Source organism: Podarcis erhardii (assembly GCF_964252035.2).
Source record: "Podarcis erhardii genome assembly, chromosome: 2".
In the NCBI taxonomy this organism is placed as follows: Eukaryota; Metazoa; Chordata; class Lepidosauria; order Squamata; family Lacertidae; genus Podarcis; species Podarcis erhardii.
Genome location: NC_138498.1, coordinates 44082334 through 44104510, shown reverse-complemented (window position 1 = coordinate 44104510; position 22177 = coordinate 44082334). Strand labels below are relative to the sequence as shown.

The 22177-nt window shown below is 46.2% G+C and overlaps 1 protein-coding gene across 5 annotated transcripts in view; it reads left to right on the top strand.

Annotated features, from left to right (window-relative positions):
• ADGRL1 (adhesion G protein-coupled receptor L1) overlaps positions 1-16461 on the top strand; it is a 129556-nt gene extending 113095 nt beyond the window's left edge. For 3 of the 5 annotated variants that reach the window (XM_081850276.1, XM_081850275.1, XM_081850277.1), the window contains 9 exons: positions 316-536; positions 1271-1337; positions 2108-2199; positions 4488-4656; positions 5605-5733; positions 5876-5972; positions 6366-6494; positions 6998-7015; positions 8761-16461. In XM_081850276.1, the coding sequence (XP_081706402.1) occupies positions 316-536; positions 1271-1337; positions 2108-2199; positions 4488-4656; positions 5605-5733; positions 5876-5972; positions 6366-6494; positions 6998-7015; positions 8761-9539 (1701 nt within the window). In that variant the 3' untranslated portion in view covers positions 9540-16461. Of the gene's footprint in view, positions 1-315; positions 537-1270; positions 1338-2107; positions 2200-4487; positions 4657-5604; positions 5734-5875; positions 5973-6365; positions 6495-6997; positions 7047-8760 lie in introns of all 5 variants that reach the window. The other 2 variants (XM_081850279.1, XM_081850278.1) reach the window with 2 other exon arrangements.
• The last annotated feature ends 5716 nt before the right edge of the window (positions 16462-22177 follow it).

Here is a 22177-nt window from a genome sequence, read left to right as displayed (position 1 = left end):
CTGCCGGGAACAGCCAGGTGTCATAGGCATGTCCAGTTGTCATGAGGAGGTACTGCAGACCCAGGGTCAAAATTGTGTGCGTTTGCAGGGTACAAGGGTGGGCATTTTCCCCTTGTGGTCACTACACAACTTTTAAAAGTGCAGCACCTTTTCCAATCATCACTGCCTTAAAAAAAAAAATTATTGTGTGCTTTTTTTTCCTTTTTTTTTTGATTAGTCAGAAAAACAGGATATTTTAAATTAATTCAATAAATGCATTACAAAACGAGGCATTGTGCTGATGGGATTTTTTCTGTCTCTCCCCTTCCATCCCAGATTGCCTGCCCCATCTTTGCAGGGCTGCTGCACTACTTCTTCCTGGCAGCGTTCTCCTGGATGTGCCTGGAAGCCATCCACCTTTACCTCATGCTGGTTGAGGTTTTTGAAAGCGAATACTCCCGCAAGAAGTACTACTACTTGGGGGGCTATTGCTTCCCTGCGCTGGTAGTGGGTATTGCTGCCGCCATTGACTACCGCAGTTATGGCACCGAGAAAGCGTGAGTACATGGAAGGCCAAAGGGAGAGGCTAGTGGAGGTTGCATGGCAGTGATAAAAACAGGAGGTTGAGGCATAACTGCGGGGGGGGGGGAGGCTAGTACACTGCACACATAACTCTACGCTAACTGTGGGAGGAGGAGCGCCACAGCAGAGGTTGCCAATGTGACATTCTTCCCCTGACACCCATGAAGCTTCTGAGCTGCCCTGCCCCCTTGATCATGAGGTGGTGAGGATGATTACCTTCTTCTCTCTTGAAAAGTACATAGTAGGAAGTTGGAAGAGTGACAGTCTCTCCCCCTTCCTCTTTTAGTTCTATGCTCTTTTTCAGGCTTATATTTTCTACTATAGCTGACTTACCCAGACTTCCTCTCTCTCTCTCGGGGGAGGCAGAGCAGGGCAGGGCAGGGAGTGAGGAGAGATGTGGCCAGAGTGGATGGTGCCCATAGCACTTGCTCAGAAACCCAAATTTGCCCACGAGCCTGAAAAGGTTGGCAACAGTACTGGCAGAACAAGATTAGAGGTGGGTTTGGGTGACTTGAAAGATATGGGATGAGAAGTCCTTTAATGGATGTTATGACAGAGGGGCAGGGCAGAAGAATGAGCAGAGAACAGGCAAGGTTTTGACAGCACATTTCTGGGTGAGTGTCATCTCGTGCCAATAAGCACTCAGGCAATCAAGCCTTGAGGTGTTTTTCCTGCTTCCATCTGACACTTCCCTGCTCTCTTTTGGCAGATGTTGGCTTCGAGTTGATAACTACTTCATCTGGACCTTCATTGGGCCTGTCTCTTCTGTCATTGTGGTGAGTCACTAGGGATTGTTAGGGAATAGACACTCAAGGATTTCCCTTATCAGTCAAAGAATCAGAGTCCCAAAGTTGAGGAAAGAACCGGAGCCCTTGCTCTCCTCCTCAACCCAACATTAGACCTCCCTTTTTCTTCCCAGAGTTAAGAAGAGTGCCTGGGTGTAGGGCATGTTTTCAACTTTCAAATTCCAAATATGAGAGGTGCTTAAAAGTTGCAACATGACTTGGGACTTGAAAAGACATTTTGGTTACATAAATATAATTTAGGTTTTCTTGGTAAGCAGAATGTGTGTAAAATTGTGTAGAAATTATTGAAAGTGGTTGCCAAGTACTTGCAGTATTATTATTATTATTATTATTATTATTATTATTATTATTTATATTACCTGACATTTTCAGAAGGTAAAATTAAAATTCTTAGGTTTTCTGAAAGCAGTTTATTTGCTTCTTCATCAAGTGTAGTCTTGCCAAGCTGAATGTTGTCCAATCACAAAAATAATAGCATATTTGAATTCCTCACACCCCAAAGCTTATTTTTAAGGCCCCTCACTGAAGAAATTTGCGAAAATTAAGTTTCATCTCCTAAAATGGCATGTCCTAGCCTGGGATGTCATGTTGCTCATTCCTTCCCACCACACACAGACACTGACACTGACAAACCCTTTCCCCTGCATCTGGGGAAAGCCACTAGCAGGGGAAAGTGGGATGTGCTTTTTTGCAGAGGACTCCCTTTCCCCTGCTCACATCCATCTGTACACATCCTCCAGATCAACTTGGTGTTCCTCATGATCACTCTGCACAAGATGATCCGCAACACATCGGTCCTCAAGCCTGACTCCAGCCGACTGGACAACATCAAGTGAGTTTATGTTTGGATTCCTTTTCATCCTCTGGCTTAGATCCAAACTTCTCCCTACCTTAATAGCACACCTCCAGTGCCTTCAGATTCCTGTGGTGCCTTGTATTTGGTTCCTCTAAAACAGCTTAGTGTGACAAAGCCAGAGCAGAGAAAACAGACAACTTGGGGTTTAAAGGGACCGGACTCTTGCCCAGACCATGATATCGAGGACCCCATCTGTCTCAGCAGTGTCTCACTCAGCTGAGTGAGCTACAGCTGGGAGTAAACAGGCTAAAGGCCAAAGCATAGTGCTTTATGGGCTCAGATGATCCTTTCAGAATGCTGGGAGGTTGACTCACTCAGCTTACACTGGGTAACATTATGAAGCTTTTGTTTGATCACTTCACCAAAGGCTTTGGACTGCTGGCCATCTTTATGTCGAGTAGATCTTTCTTTTCCTCACGACCCACCACACTGCAAAGGGTCCTGTGAAACCAGCATTCTCTCGTTTTAAGAGAGTGTCCTTATATTCAGGAAAGGAATCGTCACCCTCTCAGATGAATAGAGTAAGGCTGCTTCGTTCAGTCAGCACAGTGGAGCTGTCTGAGTCAAGCAGCAAATGAGGTTAGAGTTCTGACACTTTGAGGGAATTTGTCAAGCTCAGTGCTGCAAATAGCCTGCAAATGCCAGTCTGTCAAAAGCCGTGTGTTACTCACAAGTTCACATCTTCTTACACTCATTCATACAAAATAATCTAGAGGTGGGGAGAACACCCTGGTTAATGCTGAGTTAAGGTTAAAAAATAATAATACTCATAGCTTAAAGTCTACTAAGCGGAGAAATGCAGTTCAGCTAATCCTAACAGCTTTATAAACTACCTTTACCTTACCCAAGTGACCCAGAACAATACTTAACCCAAGTAGCTGGAGCAAGTGCTGTGGACAGAGGAGGCTGCTGAACCTCTCAAGGATCTAGAGGAGCCCAGTAAAAAATAAAAAAGAGAGAGCTGGGAAGCTCAAACATTAATGAAAACTGAACTAAGAAAGTATGAACCTCATGGAACCAAGGAAGGGGGGAAAGGGTAGATCACACTTTCTCTGTGCTATTGCCCTGATCCAAATCACACAGCCCTCTGTATACACATGCACACAAATGGTTGCTCTTTGTTAAAAAGAAAAATTAAAGTAACAGAACTCCAAGTCAGATGTATTTTGATCCTAATTTGCAGGTTACCTCTTTAAAAATTTATTAGAGCCTAACTATGTAAACATGGAGTAAGCCTTACTGATTTAAGTTGGTTATATTTCAAAATAACCATATTTTTGATTGCAGCCTTAATTTTGCTAATTAACACTGTTACCGGCAATATAACCATTACTTCTATCTGCCAGCCCAGTTTTTACATGCTTGCTTGTCCTGCTCTTTTTAGTTCATTTACCAAAGAGTTCCAGTGCATTTGTTTACTGCTGGTGTGGTTTTGCAGCCTGCTTCCTGCCGTCTTTCTGTGTTTATTTTAGTTGCCAAATCTCAGTCAGAAATAAACACAGCAACACTTTGTGGTTTTAGTTTTGTCTTTTTCATCCAAAGTACAAATAGACAGTTGATCACTTCTTTCCACTCAAAGAGCAAAGATTGGGAGAACTGACAGTAAGAGGATACTCCTGAGCCAATCCTAACCATGTTTGCTTGGAAGTAAGTCTAGCGTCCGTCTCTTGGGCACCTACTAGAGAGTGCCTTTGATCTCACGGCTGACGAGTGACAAATATATGGCCATGCCATTTCACAGCCTTTCATTTTGAAAAGCCCCTTTAGAGTCTGAGCACACTCAAGTGTGGAAGTGCTTATGAAGCTTTAAGAGAGAGAAAACAAAAAACAAGCAAACGAATGGTTGAGCGACCACCAAACTAACATTTGGGACTATGGTGTGTTGTTAGGAAAAGGCAGGTAGTACACAAGTCCCATGATTTGTGTTTGTATTCAGCAAATGGAAGCCGTTTGTAACAACAAAGGTTAGATGTAAAGGAGGCAGTTTGGTCAACATTTCTGGGCCAAGAATAACTGGAGGTCTGTAGTAACAATTTGGCTGGTAATTCTTAGACATACTCACTAGCAAACTATGGGAGAATCTCCCACATGCTGACTTCCTTGCCCATCTTTCTCTCTCCATCCCCCTAACATTGTCTCACTGTTTCTTTGGTGCCAGAAGTTGTACAGAGGCATCTATAGCATAACAGCAGGGAGATGTGAGACTAGTTTTGCTCTGGTGAGGACTCCCAATTCCCTGAACTCACTAGTGTCTCCTTCTACAGGTCTTGGGCACTCGGGGCAATCACTCTCCTTTTTCTCCTGGGCCTCACTTGGGCATTTGGTCTCCTCTTCATCAACAAGGAGTCTGTTGTCATGGCCTATCTCTTCACCACCTTCAATGCTTTCCAGGGCATGTTCATCTTCGTGTTTCATTGTGCACTTCAGAAAAAGGTGAGTACAGTGCTACCTCGGGTTACATACGCTTCATGTTATATACGCTTCAGGCTACAGACTCCGTTAACCCAGAAATATTACCTCGGGTTAAGAACTTTGCTTCAGGATGAGAACAGAAATCGGGCTCCAGCGACGCAGCGGCAGGCCCCATTAGCTAAAGTGCTTCAGGTTAAGTACAGTTTCAGGTTAAGAACGGACCTCCGGAACGAATTAAGTACTTAACCCGAGGTACCACTGTATCTGTAGTGCAGAACTGAAGGACAACACTTTTTGCTTAAAGTTGTGGAGAACAATGGGAGCTGGTATTCTGAGGTCCTGGCTGAGGGACTTAGGAGACCCAGGGTCATTGGGCAGAGCTGTCAACCTTGCTTGCATGTTGGTGGTGCAGGGGCCTTAAAGAGAACCATTGACTCTGCAAAGGACTTTGGGTCCAAATTGAAAGGAGTTGCATAGGACAATTGCCTGATTAAAAAACAAGAAACACTGAGTCAGTTAAACAAGTTTTAGTCCATTAATTAGTTAATTAATCAATTAAGTTTGCATAAAAGTAAAGAAAATAGTTTCAGAAGGAAGATGGGTCTTTGTCTTTGTTTGTAAATAACATACCCATGTATCATAGCAGGCATCATCTTAGAAGAATCATTCCCTCCTGTGCATGAGAGAAAAGGGGGGAGTGCCCCTTTAATGCTTGCCACCTGCAGTTTTTAATAAGTATTTGTATCTTTAGAAAATATCTGCCTGATTAATTGTGACCCTTTTTAAGTAAATGTTTTAAACTCATAAATTTAAGTAATTAATTGATGGAACATTGCTGCCCTAGTGAAGGTAAAGATTGTGACAAAAAGGCTTAGCTAAGAGGACAGAACCAGCCTGAATGACCATGTTGTAGCCAAGAGAATTCATGCCTTTCCCCCTTCCTTGACTCTCCTCCCTACAATGCGCCAGGTTCACCGGGAATTCAGCAAATGCCTGCGACACGCATCCTGTTGCCTACGGAGTCCGCCAGGGGCCACACTGGGCTCCCTCAAGACCTCAGCCATCCGCAGCAACAACCGTTACTACACTGGGACACAGGTACCATTGGGCAGACTGGGCTGGGGGGGGGTGCTGCTGTTACTGGTCTGGAGAACAGGAGAGGCTGGGGCATATACTTAGGCCACAATACCCCTGGGGGTCTAGTTGCCCTACTGAATCCAGAGTGGGGATGTCTTTTCAGAGCCGAATCCGGAGAATGTGGAATGATACTGTAAGGAAGCAAACTGAGTCCAGCTTTATGGCGGGTGATCTCAACAGCACTCCCACCCTTAATCGAGGTGAGCAGTCACTCTGTATTTTCCATCACTTCCTGCAACTCCTTTGTGAGCCAGAGGGCAGGCCTGTACCCACACACCTGACTAAGAGGTTCCTGCCCCACCCATAAAGCTGCTCCCCGGCCCCACTCTCTACAACCAAGCAGATGAAAGAGATCCCTACCAAACACCACTCCGTATCAGTTTCTCCCAGAGAGTCACCTTTTCTCCTCGGCTATCTCTGGTGGCCTCCAATGTAGTTCTGCTCACATGGCCATGTCTCCCCCCCCCCCCGCCCGAGCCAAGCTACTCAGTCTCCTCTCCATCTCCAGCATTTCCTCCAACCCCAGATGTGGAGGCTCAAGTCACTTTCCACCTCCATGGTGCTAACACCTTTGCCTATACTACTTTTTGCAGGCACAATGGGGAACCACCTGCTGACCAACCCCGTGCTGCAGACACGGGGCGGGACCAGTCCTTACAACACACTCATTGCTGAGTCCGTGGGCTTCAACCCTGCCTCACCACCTGTCTTCAACTCCCCAGGTAAGCGCATCGTCACCCAGGATAACATACTTTCCCCTCTAGACTGATGCCCCAGACTGAATTAGGGTTCCATTTGCACACACAAACACATTTTCCTTATTGAAAACGAGGGTAGGTAGAAAGCAAAAAGAACACCTGAGATTTCTGCTTTTGAATCTGGTGAAAAAGTAATTCCTCAAGCCTCGGGCGCTGGGAGGAATGGGTCAGGAGAAGTGGCAGTGGAGGAGCTCCTCCTTTATTCTCCCGGTGCATAAGAGCCTGCCTTGTACTGAGACAGACCATTGGTCCCTCTTGCTCAGTATTATCTACACTGATTGGCTGTGGCTCCCCAGAGTCCCAGCCATACCTAGAGATGCCAGGGAGCAAACAGCTGGTGCTGTGCCACTGAGCTATGGCCACAGGGAGGATTTGGGCCATGTCTTATTTTGCATTACTGGCCCCAGCCACCTGGATAACCCTCTTTCTCTCTTTTCTCTTCCTTTCCCAACTGTTGCTGCCTGCAGGGAGCTTCCGAGAGTCCAGTACGTCCCTCCTTTCCAGTTCCATTTCGCAGTAATGTTTCCTTCATTGCTAGTTTGACTGGCAGGCTGGGGGTGGGTGCAGCACAGACATGAGCCAAGTAGCGGGTGTGTAGGGAGAATAGGAAGGAGTGCTGGCTTTTTGGAGGGAACTCCTCCCTTACTCATGTTCCCATTTCTCGGAGGGTGGTGGTGCAGCATGGTTTGCGCAATTCTGGCTGTGGGCACTAGATGGAGCTAAATGCATCCGCAGAGCTCAGCAATACCCAACCTTCCCATCCCTGCATGCTGAGTTGAAACCATGGGCCCGTTAACCTAGTGTGCACCCCGTGCTCTAATGGGCTGACTGTACCGTCTCTGACAAATGGTCCCTCCAGCCCCAGAGGCCACCTTTGCTGGGGGGAGACCGCAGGCTTCTTCCATTGGCAGATCAGATAACTTGCGTGCTCCGTGTTATGCATGTGGCTGTGTGCGGCTCAGCAGCCATGCCAACATGGCTATTCCCTCTCACGTCACCTTAGAGGTTATGCCTTAGTTGCACTCTTGCTATCTTACTCAACAAACCACATTCCTCTTTCCCACACGAGTATCAGTACTTTCACACATGCATACCTAACTCACATGTAGCTGAATCCTGCGCTTATTTCCACACTAGACAATAAAAAAGAGAAGTGAACTGCAATCTGATGCTTGTTGAAAAAAAAAGATTAAATTTAACAGAAGAGTATCCCAAAGATCATCAACAAATACATCTTATTCAAGGACAATAGTTCTATATGTTCTTTTTAAAACAAACAAACCCCAAACTGAAGCCACATCTTACCATGTGCATCAGAGTCCTCCTATGCTTCCTATGTAGAAAGGAGCAGTGTCTGCTTAACCCTGTACTGACAAGAAGAGGAGAAGGAAGATAAGTAGCTGTTGCTGCTGCTGCTGCACAAGCAGCCCTGCCCCATTCTGGCTGGCTGTGCTATCCTGCTGGCAAAGGCAAATGCTAGAATTCTGTATATAGCTGTGGCACCTTCATCTGCTCCCTGGAGAAGAGCTAAAGCTTGAAGAGCAGCTCGGTTAGTGGCCAATTGCTGGGAGCCTGCCTTCTTGATCTGAACTGGGCCCTGGTGGAAAAGGCGCTGACTCCCTTCCCCGGGATTCCGAAATGAAGGAATGAAGGGGATTTCTGATGCACATGGTCATTGCCTTGTTACTGTTATTATTTCATTTTTATTAGATTTCTATACCGCCCTTCATCAGAGGATGAGGATGGGGTGGTTTACAATATAAAAACACAAAAATACATAACATAGTAGCAAACCGAAACAATAGCTCATCCCACAGTTATTATTTGTGTGAATCAAGTCTTGGAGAGTACCTTGTCAATATAGGAACTCTCAGAGAAGCCTTACTTGCTTGAAATGTGCACTGACCCTTTCAATTCAGTTAAATAAATTACCCACTCATGCAGCCTCAGCTTCAGGTTCATCTCTCTTAGCTTCTTACCTCCATTTTTGTTGCTGCCATCATTTCCCATACACACAAGCCAGTTCTCCCCGTGTAACAACCCTACATTTTTCTTACACACACTTCTTATCTGCTCTCTTCCTCGCCACATACCACTTGAGCGGACTGCCTGCCCAAGTGGAACTTAGTTCCCAAGTGATGGCTTCTGCTCCGTGGCCTAAACATTAGTTGCTCATGACCTCCCTCCCGCCTCCTCCCACTAATACCCATCTATGTGCCCACCTTTACAGAGCACCCCCTGAACAACAGCCGAGACGCCTGTGGCATGGACACCCTCCCGCTCAATGGCAACTTCAATAACAGCTACTCCCTCCGCAGTGGCGACTTCCCGACCGATGGCACCAAGATGGCCGACTGCCGACGCAACCTGAGTGACGCCGCCGCCTTTGAAAAAATGATCATCTCCGAGTTGGTGCATAACAACTTGAGAGGGGGAGGCAGTGGCGTGGTCAAGGGGGGCGGGGGTTCTGCCGAGACCTCCAACCCCCCTGGGCCCCCTCCCCCTCCCAACGTAGTTGCAGGGGGAGGGGGTACCAACAATGAGGATGACGCCATTGTGCCTGACGCCCCTTCCTTGACCCATGAGGAGAACATGGAAATTGAACTCATGTATAAGGCCTTAGAGGAGCCGCTCTTGCTTCAGAGGGCACAGTCCATCCTCTACCAGAGTGACCTGGAGGAGTCGGAGAGCTGCACAGCTGACCTGACAGAGGGGGGCGATGGCCAAGCCCCTTCCCCCAACAGGGACTCTTTATACACCAGTATGACCAACCTGAGGGACTCCCCATACCCGGACAGCAGCCCTGAGGCAGTTGGGGAAGTGCTTCCTCATGCCCAAGCCATCAATGAAATCTACTATACCAATCGGCCAGCCTTGGTGCCGCGCAACCAGCTCCAGGCCTACTACCAAGTCCGGAGACCCAGCAATGATGGCTACTTGGTCCCAGGAAGCTTAGAAAACCCAGCAGTGGAGGGAGATGGCCAAATGCAGCTGGTGACCAGTCTCTGAGGGGCTGAGAAGGGACTGAGGGACCATAACACCCCCCCCAAAAAACCCCCCAATGCGGCACTGTTGCCGTGACCTGAACATTTTAATTTTTTCCTGGAAGAAAGGGTGGGGAAGAAGAGAATGGCACAGGGCTGGGGAATGAATAGAGGAGAGAAGGTGGAAGAAAGAGCTGAGTGAGGCAGAGGGCTTCTCCAAGGAGAAGGGAGGGGCAGCCATTTTGTCCGTCTTTCCTTCCATCCAATTAGATTTCCAGACAGAAAGTGGCACGTGGCCTATCTGGTTATGTCCGTTTTCCTTCTCCAGGCAAATAAATGCAGTGGAGGAAAGAGAGCTGAATCTAGGCAAAAGGATCAGACTTATTTTGACAATACCTTCTAGACAATTGGGGGGGGGGGGATGAACCAAGAAATTAGGGTGGGAAAGTTAAAAAGCTGACATAATAAATTTTTTTTTTAATGTTACGAAAATCAAAGCCATGAGGGTTCCACATGCAGAGACTGGGGCACCTGGGGAAATGCCCTGCCCTGCGCCCTGGCTCAGAGCCTGCTCCCCACCCCTCGCCTCCCATAGCTTAAGAGTATGAGGGACAAACAGGGCCATGTGGCACTCGGCCTAGTCGGGGTTTAGATTCAACCGTTGCCAAAAAAGAGAGGCAAAAGACAGAGAAAGGTATGAGGGTGGGGGGAGAGGAAGGAGCTGTTCAGGTAATGCTATGCTGAGAACCTGCCTTTCAGTATTTGTTGGCTATCACCGTTTATCAACAGGGTTTGCATCAAGTTCTTCAGCTCTTTCAGATTGGCAGGAAAGCTTTGCTTTGATTCTTTCCTCTCTCTTTTTTATTTTTTTAAATTAAAGCCCACATAGGAATGTTTGAAATGCACCATTGCTTCTGGGGAAGGAGGAAGTAGCACTGAGGTGTGGCTGTCCTTAGATTTTTTTTTTTTCATTTGTATGGCCACACATGGTGGCCTTTCCCCCTGCTAGTTGCTTTAGGGCCACCGAGCCTGACGTAAAATTGCACAATAAGTAAGAGATGATGAGGGGTGGGGTGGTGGTAGCGGAGGGGGCATTTTTTCCCGTTTCACTCAGTTCCACCAGTCGCCCCCACGGCCTGCTAAGTTCCAGCTCCAGACATTTAGAAAGTGATGCAAGACTGCTCTCACCTTCCTTCTGTTTCATTCCTGCCCACGAAGACGCAAACGTCAGGAGTATCCTGCAATGCAAATATGGCTGCCGTCAGAACACATTTGGGACTACATGGGAGAAAGTAGGAGTGTTGAACTCTCCCCCGCCCCCCAGACTGGATGGATTGTCCTTCAGAAAAATGACAAACAGAACAAACAAACAAAAAAAACAGCAACAAAAACACTAACCCAGACTGCACTTTTTTTCCACCCAAAGGAAAAAGAAATAGCAAATCTCCCTCTTCAAGCACAACTCCGACTTTTCTCACCAACTCTCGGCCTGGGAGAGTTGGGGAGGCAACCAGTCTCACCTAGAGGCACCATATTTCCGGGGCGGGCGGCGGGCGGGGTCCAAATGGGTTGGGAAGCGGGGGATGTGATACCAATTGAAATGCTGTAAATATGAAAACCTAAAAACAAATCAGAGAATTGATTTACTCACTTGAAAAAAGGAAAAACAAACCAAGGAACTTTTCTGTCTGGGTTTTAAATATATCTATATCTATATAATATATATAGATATATGGTACTCAGCTCTGCTCTGGCCCCATGTGTGGTATGGGAGCATGGAAGGGAAAATGGGGGGAAATATCCCTTCTTTGACAAAGACAACTGGGGGAAACCCGCCGAGAGCAGATTTTTACAATCAAAAAAAGAGGGAAAAAAACATTTTGGCACAATTTTTATGTAATATATAACATATACTGCGTCATTTCTGTGACCTTGAAGCATTTCCCTTTTCCTGCCAGATGAGGTACCTTTTTCATACATCTCCACATGAAGTTGGTTATTTTCTCATTAACTGCCACTTTGGAATTGTGGGTGGGGGAAAAAACACTTTTACTGCAAGACCCAAAGATGCTGTAATGCTGTAGGTTACAGAAAAATCCTTCGCTTTTAAGAATTTTAAGAGGGGACAGAGTAGTTTCATTTCATCATCATCATTATTTTTAAGCAGCCATGTCTTACCTATTTAGAAATTTCCAGGCTAGATGTCACGTTATATCAAAAAGGGAAATGGTGTGTGGTTTTGCCACTTGGAGCCTTGAAATGTTTGTTCTCCTGCTTTTATTTTATTTTGTTTTTATTATTATTATTGCATCTTTTGTTCTCTCCCAGTTAATGGAATTGCTAAGAGACTTGGTCAAAAGCAGAAGGCGTGGGTTTGGCATTCTTAGAAGTGTACCTTCCTTGGAATAGGCAGGGGCTTCCTTTCTCTGTGCCATATTGTGGCAGGAAAGAAGAGCCATCGTCACTCCTTGTTGCCTGCTTACATCTCTTACCCCAGTGCCACAAGCTAAGATCCAAGGAGCCAATATTAAATTGCCCTGTACAGTGGCAGCACAATCAATCAAGTCCTCCCTTTCCATCAGGAGACAGCACTAACCCTGATGACAGTGAGTTTTCTTCTTTCTTTCGGTTTCTTGCTCCATGTTCGCCTGTGTTATCATTGTGCAAGGCCTGTTCATATGGTTGCTTCCCCTAGCAACTGCATGTTTGCAGCATCCAAGAATGCCCCTTGATCATGTTTGGTAAAGAGAAGCTTGTCGTGTGCCCATATTGATATTTTCTGCAAAGAACCCAGTTAAAGGCTGGCTACAAAGAAAGAGAAGAACACACGTCGTGTAACCCTAAAACCCAATACAGCTGTAGCTCACAAAGCTTGATCTGACATCATTTAGATCTAGGGACATGGCATAGACTTTTTCACCTAGAGCCATCTCCCCCTCCACCCAACCTAATGTAATTATACTTGATTCAGAGATAGGGACTAATGGTTTTCAGAAGCATTTTGTTTTATATCCGAGTCATACTTTCAAAGGGCACAGGGAATTGGGTTGTGGGGCTTTTGACGCCCTTGTTGCTGTTTCCACAGGTTTGGGTTGTATTCTTCATTAGGATCTCATTGCATGAAAGTTGGAAGGTTAGTGTGACAAATCCATATTGGCTCAAACTCCTTCCTGCCGCTCTTTCGATCTTGGTCCAGAACCAACTTGCTCACTCTCTTAGATGGACAGCTTACCCTTGTGAGGACAAGGCCCCACTCCCGTTTACCTGATTCTATCACCAAACCATGGTTCTGATCAATCCTCTCCCCAATACCAAATGGCCTTATTCACCCCACTTGCATTTGCTGCATTGGCCCGAGGAAGGCCCTGTGTTCAGGAACTGCCTTGGCATGATCACCAAGAGGTACCTCCATTTGGAAACCTCACGTGGAAAACAAAAACAAAAAAACCAAAGACATATCTGCCCTCATCCATCCTGTTGGAGCGAAGCGGTAGAGACTTGAGTCTCTAGCAGCCCAACCTCAAGGCTTTGCGCTTTCCAGCTTCATGTTAGCTATGAGTAGTCCACACTGTACTTGAGATTTGGACTTCAATTGAAATGAAAAGATTGACACGATTATGAAGTTATATCAGTGTTACGGCATGTTCCGTCCTGGCACAAGAGGAAGGGGGTGCTAACACTATTGAAGTAACCGCTGTAAGAATAGTCTTGGAAACCAGCCACTAGAATCAGCCCAGGTGCTCCCGGGTGCTGGGTAGTTAGTGGCAGCCAGAATCCTTATGCGTTGAAGGCGTGTTCATGCTAGTTGCACTTTGCCATTGCCCTATTTCTTTTATTCCTGCTTATCTTGGTGCAAGGAAAAATCTTGGAGAGAGCTCTGTAGAGGCACACCCCTGTTTTAACTTGGACTACAGGTATAGGCCAAGAAGAGTCCTGCAGCCATTACTGCTACTGAGGAGAGGGGTATGCTCACTTGTGTGTTGGTATGCAATAAGGCCAGCCCTAGATATGAGGGGGCCCTTGGCAGACCACCTTCTGGTGAGCCCCCCCCAACTGGAGACCCCTTACAAGCTCACCCACTGGTAGTGGTGCCAGCAGAACTTCTGATCAGTGGTGTGTTGTCCCCAGCTGGGGAGCTCTGAGATCTGCCACAAGGGGTCCCAGCAGCTATCCAAGGATACTGTATGTGGAAGCTGAGACTGTCCTTTTAAATGTGTACTCCCTCACCTGTTGTCAATTATAGTTCACCGTTATCATACCCACCTCTGACAATAGAGTGTGCATCCAGAGAAAGTATAGCTGTCCAGCCCAAACTTGAGAAGTAAAGCTACCACTGGGATAGAAGGGGGCTGCCCCCTCCAGTTACAAAAATATATATTTAAAAAAATACCCTGACTGGGCTATAATTATTTTGAAAGGTTATTTGTGCTCTTCACATACCTTCATGATTTCATAAATCTCTTCCCCTAACTCATCTTTTTGTTTCCTCTGTGGGGAAGATGCTCCAACCCTCTGGTTTTAGCTGCCCATTTTAACCTATTTTCAACAACTTCCCTTGTTAGATGAGAGTTGCATATTGTATTCTACGTATGGGTGTGCCATAGATATCAAGAATGCTGTAGCGCTAATTGCTGGTTTGTTTTTAATCCTTCTCCTAACATGGAATTTACCTTTCTTCTTTTTAACTCTCATGATATCCTTGCACTTTCCATTTTGACTCCCAAGATTATATTCTTGTGTCATTTGCTACCCCTTTAACCAGTTTTAGCGTTTCGGTAGGGAACTGTAAGTTCCCCTCATATCCAACAGTGATAAAAACAGGCTTTTCTCAATCCACAACTTGAAGGAAATGCCCTATTAGCTTAGAGCAAGAATTCAGAAACTGTGACCCTTCTGATGCTATGGGACAGCCCCAGCCCATCCTAGATTTGGAGGGTAGCAGTATGTTCTGTACATTTTTCTTTGGGTCTGCATGGTGCAGATGCTCCAAACGCCATCCAGCAGCACCCACTGCAGAGTCCAGATATTTTGAACGTAAGTGGCATTGTCATTCTAGGGTGGAATGGTGGGCAAGGCTGCACATGTCTGCTCTAGGCCTTGCACAGATTGACTTCTACTGAACTTTTGTACAGAATTCATCTTGTTTTATATCATTGAAGTCTCAATCTGTGGGTTACAGAAAGGAATGAAAGGTATCAAAAGTGTGAATGTGAAATCTGTAGGATAGTAAAAAAACCTAGGAGGCATCACATTTATCGTGAAGCTTCAGGAGCCAACAGGTGCCACTCATTTTGTATGGCCAGAGGGGGCTCAAGCTTCCCCTCCTCAGCTTCCTAAACAACTCCTGCTGACACCTCCAGCCATCCTGGGCATAGCCAGAAGCCCTCTTTGCTTGCACCCCCATTAAGCCGAGGCACCTGGCCTGTCGTTCTTTTTCTCTACCCATCCATCTAAGACTTATGCAAACCCATGAGCTCAACTCACTTTAGCAAAGTCCTCTGCTTGACTTCTCCAGAGTTACATCTCCTTGGCCCAATGAGAGCAGTTGGGCAAGCTAGCCCAAGCTTACTCCCTCTTCAGCCTTCAAACCAGAATAGCACGGAGAGCAGGATAAAATCTAGGACAAGAATATGGCCCATGATTCCTGTGCCATGAAGCTAGTTGGGCAAATTAGCCTCTCTGCCTCACTTAAGTAAACTGTACTCTGTTCATCTAGGCCATCTTTGTCTTCTCTATAATTGGCTGTCTACAAGCCAACATGAGGGGCATTTATGCATAAGCTAGTTCAGGACAGCACTACCTCTAGGGCAACATTTAATCTCCAAATCTGCTGCTCTAAATGCCACTCTGAGCTTAATCCTCTGAAGCAGTGGCAGACATGCCCTGCTCCCCCCATGTTGGGGGAGTGAAAGACACTCCCTTCTTTGCCAGGAACTCTCTCAGGCTGCCTCCAAACTCCTCAAGCGTGGTTCTTTTGCAGAGTCCGTGAAAGGACAGATATATCGCCTGAACTAGCAACCAGCAGAGCTCAGAAGCGGAGAATCGCCCATCTTCCCCAAACTGCATGACCAAGGGGTGTGCTCCAATGCAATGGGGCCTCCCAGTTTGTGGGGAGTGAGTTTTTGCATTGGGCTCCCTGCCAGCTAAGGCTGCCATACAGGGACTCCTTATACCAGCAGCTCCTTGCTTGGCACAGTCCTCCACAAGGCAGCCCTGTGCCCTAGATTGGGTCTCCCCACTTCCGTGGGCAGTGGTGGCCTTGAAGGGGTTGGAACAACATCTGTAGAGCCACCTAGTACCAACTGGTGGGCCCAGACACCAATTATTTTCACTCAGTCATTCCAGTGAAGGTTTGAGCACCAATATGCCACGCCCAGCAAAGGTAGAGAGCAAGTGAGAAAGACTTGTGCTGGAACAGGAAGCGGATGCAAAAAGGGAAAGGGATGCCTAGCGGCGTAACGGCAAATGGCAGCCTGCTTTCCATAGCTGCTAGCTGGTTCCCTGGTCAAGCCACACTGCCTCCTTGAAGCTGACCCTCCCTGCTCTCCCATCCTCATTCCCAGCTCCCTCCAGGTTTAGCAGTGAAGCTGTGCCTTTCGAATGGCAGCATGAAGGCCTGAGCCCAGGAACCCAGGGCCTGCTGGGAAGGTTTGCGATTCATTCTCTCCCTTGGCCCCTCAATGTCCCCCTCCTACAGGTTGGTGCTGATCCATTTCAATCTCCACACCGTTGCTTTTGCCCACTTTGCCTTCCCCCCCTCCTCTTTTCCATTTCTCTTGTCTTTCAGTCCCCTTCCCCTCCTTTCAACATGCCAAACCAATTTTGGGTCGAGTGCATTAAACAGAAAAAAAATATAATAATGAAAATTTTAAAAATATTTAAAAAAAATGGAAACTTGTTGAGTTACAAAAAAAATAAAACAATAAAGAAAATACAATTTCTTGGAACTGCTGGTAGTTGCGAATATTTCTTTGTGGCCAAGATGTACAGGGGGCATAAAGCGAAAACACAGCCATGGAAAGGGCCTGATGTGAAAAATCATCCCAGGCACTTTGAAGACTGTCCATGGAGTTAGCTTCTCTGTAACCAGCCACTGCATTTTCCTTTACTTATTTACTTTCACAAAATTGAGTAAAATTGTGTAATAAGCATAAAATTCCTGATTCTCCTCATCCTATCTCCTACATGGGGAGGAGCAGAGCTAAACTGAGCAACGAGGGGAACCATCCCCACATCCAGCTTAGCTTGCATCAGCTAAGGCAGAAGGTGTGGAGGTCGATTTCCTCCCATTTTCTTTGCCATGTGAGCTCTAGGCCCAGATCAGGCCCATTACTAGCAGTTGGATCCACTTAGGAACCAGCTAAGATTGGTCTCTTCCCTGTCTTAGACAGACCCATTTTAGATACCGCTGATAGCTTCCACGCTGTGTCTTCAGCAGGTGCAGTGGCAATGTCCACAGTGATGGAGCTCCACCTGCCCACCCCTCTCAGCAGACCTCTGACACTTCCCAATTGTCCACACAGACAAAACAGATTGGTTCTGTTTCATGGAGCAATTATAACTCCTAAAGAAAAATTATGGAAACAAAATTCTGAATCTCTCAGAAAAGATAATACCACACTCCTTTATTTTATTTTTTTTTAATTCCCATAACATCAATGGCTACAGATAGAAAAGGTACATTCTTCACAGTTGTGTGTTTTATCTTGTGCACCAGCAGAGATTACCATCTCCTAGGTGGACCTTATTCATATGTCTCGTGAAGATATAACCCAAATAATAATCTCTCAGAACTTTAGACAAAGAACAGCATGTAGTAATATGTGCAAGATAGTCTGCTTAAGATGCTTTAAACCACTAGGACAGGCACACTCTGAATAAGACCTGTCTTGTATCTTCTAAAAAAGCAAAATGCATCACACTTAACTGAGCTAGTAAAGGCCATCCTATCGCTGAATTTTAGCAAGTCCTTTAAACAACAAAAGGAATGTAAGGAAATTCTTATATTATGGTGCTATTTTAGAAACAGATAAGAGTTGTTTTATCCATCTGGAGGGATAAGTCAAGCAGTCTTTGCCTCAAGCTTCACAGCAAACTCTAAACTATACAGGATACAAAAAAGCCTAATTTCACTACCAGAGATAATACAAACACTTCCCTAGTGTGATTGTTCATTTCCTCAAAGGCTATCCTAAGAGGGCAGCAAGGCTCACTGAAGATAATTTTAGCCATTAGTTTCACATAATCTTCACACAAACTGATTGTATTGCTGCTGTAGCCATTTCAGCTCTACATAAAGCAGTCAGTGTGGGTGGCGGGGTGGGCGTGCGCGCTAATAATAATCACAAAAGTCTGCTGTGAACTGTCTCCAGTGGACTTAAAATTCTCAGAGGCTCCACCTGGGCTCCATAAAGACATTGTAGGGCCACCTAACTTCCATAAATAAATAAATAAATGCAGTACCAGCCCAGGACACATCTTTGGTGAAGAAGTAACAACCCTTTGTGATCCTGATAGAATCAGATAAATTTTCCATGAATGCCTACCTTGGCTGCTGCCAGTCAGTGTGCAGACAATTGGTCTCGCTTGTCATAAAGCTGCTTTCTACAATACTGAGGTGTGTGGGTAGGAAGGAAGTTGGACTAGTGGAATTAATCCAGCAGCAGAGGCGCTGAGTTGCATCCAACATTGGGGGGCATCGTGCACAATGTGTGTTGGGAGGAGGCCGATAATAGGAGGCCACCGCCCTGAGGCCTGCCACCACCACTACGAGGCCTGGTGCCACAAGGCCCGGAGAGGCCAACCGCCACAAGGCCCAGCACCTCAAGATTGGGGGGGCAGGGCTGAAAACACCTCAGCTCTATAGAGTTGGCACCTTTGTCCAGCAGGACTCTTTCTATGTTCTTAAACAGGCCCAAGCATGCTATGAAGGGAAGAAGAGCAGTATCTAATATCCAGAGAGGTACCAGAATAACTCAGGCCTGCGTGAGACGCTTGTCACCTGCCTTGCAATTCTCAGAAATAAGTCTCAGTATATTATTTGGACCTTACGGCCCTGTAAGTATGCCTAGGACTGCAGCTGAATGTGTAGGCTGCAGTTTCCTCAGCAACTGTAAGTGACTAGGAGTGCTTTCCTTAAGCAGGAGAAACATGTCAGAGTGCTGCATTTGCAGTAATTAGAGGGTGCTATTTGCGTGTATCTGGTATTGAAGCTGAAACATATAATTGTGCCCTAGACCTGTGTGCAAAATGTAAACAGCAGTCGTGGGTGGGAGCTGGGAAATACTGCAGGAAGGGAGAGTGTAAAAACATATATTTATTACATTTATATCCCGCCTTGGGTTTACTGGAAGAAAGGCTGGGATAGAAACATAATAAATCTTCCAGTGAACTCAAGATGGCATGCATAGCTCTCCCCAAACAGCACCTTTTATCCTCACAACAATCCTGAGAATTAGGTTAGACAGAGATGGCAATTGGCCCAAGGTCACCCAGTAAGCATCATGTCTGAAAGGGATTTGAACCAAGAGCTCTCTAGCCCAACACTCTGACCACTACACCACACTAGCTTCCCACTAACTTCCTTTGTGGCACAGAGAGCATTCAGGCTGCCTAAGCTGCTGTTTAGTCTAAATCTTTATGCAGTTGGAGATCTGGTCATTATGCTGCTTCCCCCCACCCTGGCTTTGGATAAGGAAACCAACTACTCTTTTTCTATATTGAAGAATGTCAAGGAAGCTCAATTCAGGAGGGGAAATGAGCATGTTCATCACCTGGCAAAATCCAAAGCAGTTGAATCAAATCCATACGCCCCCTTCTCCCAATTTGGTTGTAGGCAGTGGGGTGCGGTGGCAAGACTCACATGACCTGCACTCAGTCATGTAGAGGAGTGTGAACCCCCCAGTGGAGACAATCTGCTGCTCCTGGTGGCATGTTTGCACCACACCACCACCTTGCCCCTCCCCTTCTACCTGTGAGTAAGCAGCAGCAACCGACTGGTGGCCAGGTGAGTACTGCTGCTTCACCACAGCACCATAGCTACTGTTTGTAGACCTACTTTGGCCCGTAATAATTTGGCGTCATCATAATTCAATGAGCTCTGACAGAATGAAAGTCTCAAAAACCAAGAGGGAGATTATATTTTGCTAGGAGGACAGATAGAAAACGACACACTTGCAGGGAGGTGGAGGAGAGATTTAGAGCAAAGGAGGATTAGAGATGGTTTTATCTTAAAGCTGGAGGGGGGAACTTAGAGAATTCTGGAATGAAACAAGAGAGCACGGGTCAAAGGATTCTTAGATCCTGAATCTCTGAGTTCTGCTCTCCGTTTTGGTAGAATATAGTTTTGGAGGCACATCTGATTGAACAGTGTGCCTTGTCATCTCATTCTCTGCCTTTCTACTCCCAGTAGAGCAGTTTTAGGCATAGCGAATCAAAACAACAGCATACAAAACTAAGGCTGCACATGAGTGGCTTGAAACACAGCCAGGTCATCCCCTCCCACTGCATTTTACATTGCAGGCACGCGGGTGGCGCTGTGGGTTAAACCACAGGGCCTAGGACTTGCCGATCATAAGTTTGGTGGTTCGAATCCCCGCGATGGGATGAGCTCCTGTTGCTCAGTCCCAGCTCCTGCCAACCTAGCAGTTCGAAAGCACGTCAAAGTGCAAGTAGATAAATAGGTACCGCTCCAGCGGGAAGGTAAACGGAGTTTCCGTGTGCTGCTCTGGTTCGCCAGAAGAGGCTTAGTCATGCTGGCCACATGACCCGGAAGCTGTACGCTGGCTCCCTCGGCCAATAAAGCGAGATGAGCGCCGCAACCCCAGAGTCGGTCACGACTGGACCTAATGGTCAGGGCTCCCTTTACCTTTACCTAATACTGTATGCACCAGAGAGGGGCAGGCGTGTCTCTACCCAGTGCACACTGCCTGAAGTGATTCACCACGCCTACAACCCCTCCCACTCCAAACTCCTCTTCCATTAAACCGCACATGTGCAATGGGTGTCTGACATGTACATATCTCCATTTAATCACACTTTCAACTCGGATGGAAGCTCATTTGAGGGGAAAGTGCATCAAACAGTGATTTCTTTAAAAAACCACGCACAACCTATTAGATACATATGAATTGTGGCTAATGTATGTGTGCTTGGCTTCAGTCACCAGTGGTGGGAGCACACTGGAGTCAGGGTAAATGGTGATGTGTAGTCATCCTAGGGAATCTGGTTACAAGGGCATCTCCAGAGGCTGGAGTTGGAGGGAAAGGAATAAGGTTTACAGTGGAGTTCTGTGCATGTCTGCTTAGAAGTAATCAGTTGCATTCAGCTCAGTGGCTCTTGCCCCAGAGTTCCAGGTAACTGTGCATTGAACCAAGCCTTAGCGATGCTCCTGATCTCCACTTCCCCCTTTCGTGGCTCCTTGTAAGGAAAATACCAAGTTACGGAAGTGACCAGGATTGAACAGCTGAAATTGTTTCCCTCTAGAAAACCAAGAGAGTCTTTCTTGTTCGTTATTATTTAGAGAAGGCACACAAACATGCTGAATTCCTCTCGGCCTTTGGATTCTATGTTAAACATCAGTTACCCTCTCCAGAATGCAAAAACAATGCGAAGCCATGGGGTGAAGCACACAGTCCACTGAGCACATTTTCTCTGCGACTTCTGCATTGGAACGCTGAACTCCTTTCTTAAATTAGTGCCGTCATTTTTCATGGGGTTTAAAAATAAGCAGGTGGCATGTGCATGTGCTGCGTTGCTGGCCGCACGCATTCAAACACCATGACAGATGGTCTTTGGAAGCAGGAGATGGGCTTGAAGTTATTTTTAATTAGTGAAATTTGGCTCTTTGTTTGGCTGAGCATGTGGGATCTCAGTTCCGCAAAGAGGCTGAGCCATTGAACAACTGGGAAAACTTGTAAGGCTTTGGGGGAGTCTGGAGCCTTGAGAGTCAAGTGATGGCTTTAATTAAGCTTTCTTCCAGATACAAAATACCTACAGGTGCTACTCGGCTGTCTCTCAACAGATGCTTTTCTCGACCTTCATCAAGCCTTGGATTTTCATAGTCAATTTTCTTGTTTAAAAAAAAAATTCAAGTGCTGTAAGATGCTCCAATTTTGAGAGAAGCAGTGGTACTTCAGTTATATTTCAACTGAAGCTGAAGCAGAGAAAGGGATTTTTAACCGGCCTGCATCTCCCATCACTGTATGTGCATTCTGCTTTCCAAATCTAGAAGGCACATGCAACTGAAACTCCCCCAAGCCCTGCAGTGGGGGGGGGGGATCCAGGCATTCTACATGTACCAGTGTCTTTTCCACTGTGGGGCCAATTGAGCTGGGGGGGGGCGGAATTAGGTCTAGAAAATAGTGCACACTGGAGCACTCATGGATATTTTAAAGTTTTGTTTTTTAAAAAAGGTATTAGTAGATCTGATAATGAGACTTGGGCATCACATATGGGTTATGCCTCAGATCCTTGCCAAATCTGTATCAAACAATTATTTCTGGGGCTAGAATTAACCTAAAGGTCATCCAGTCCAATTCTGCATTCAAGGTTGGAAGACTCAGATCATTCCTTCCAATCTCCCCATCCTAAGCTGTCGGCTCAGCATGACACCCTACAAAGGTCACAAGAATTCAGAGATCTTAGGACTTGCGCCTCCAGTCT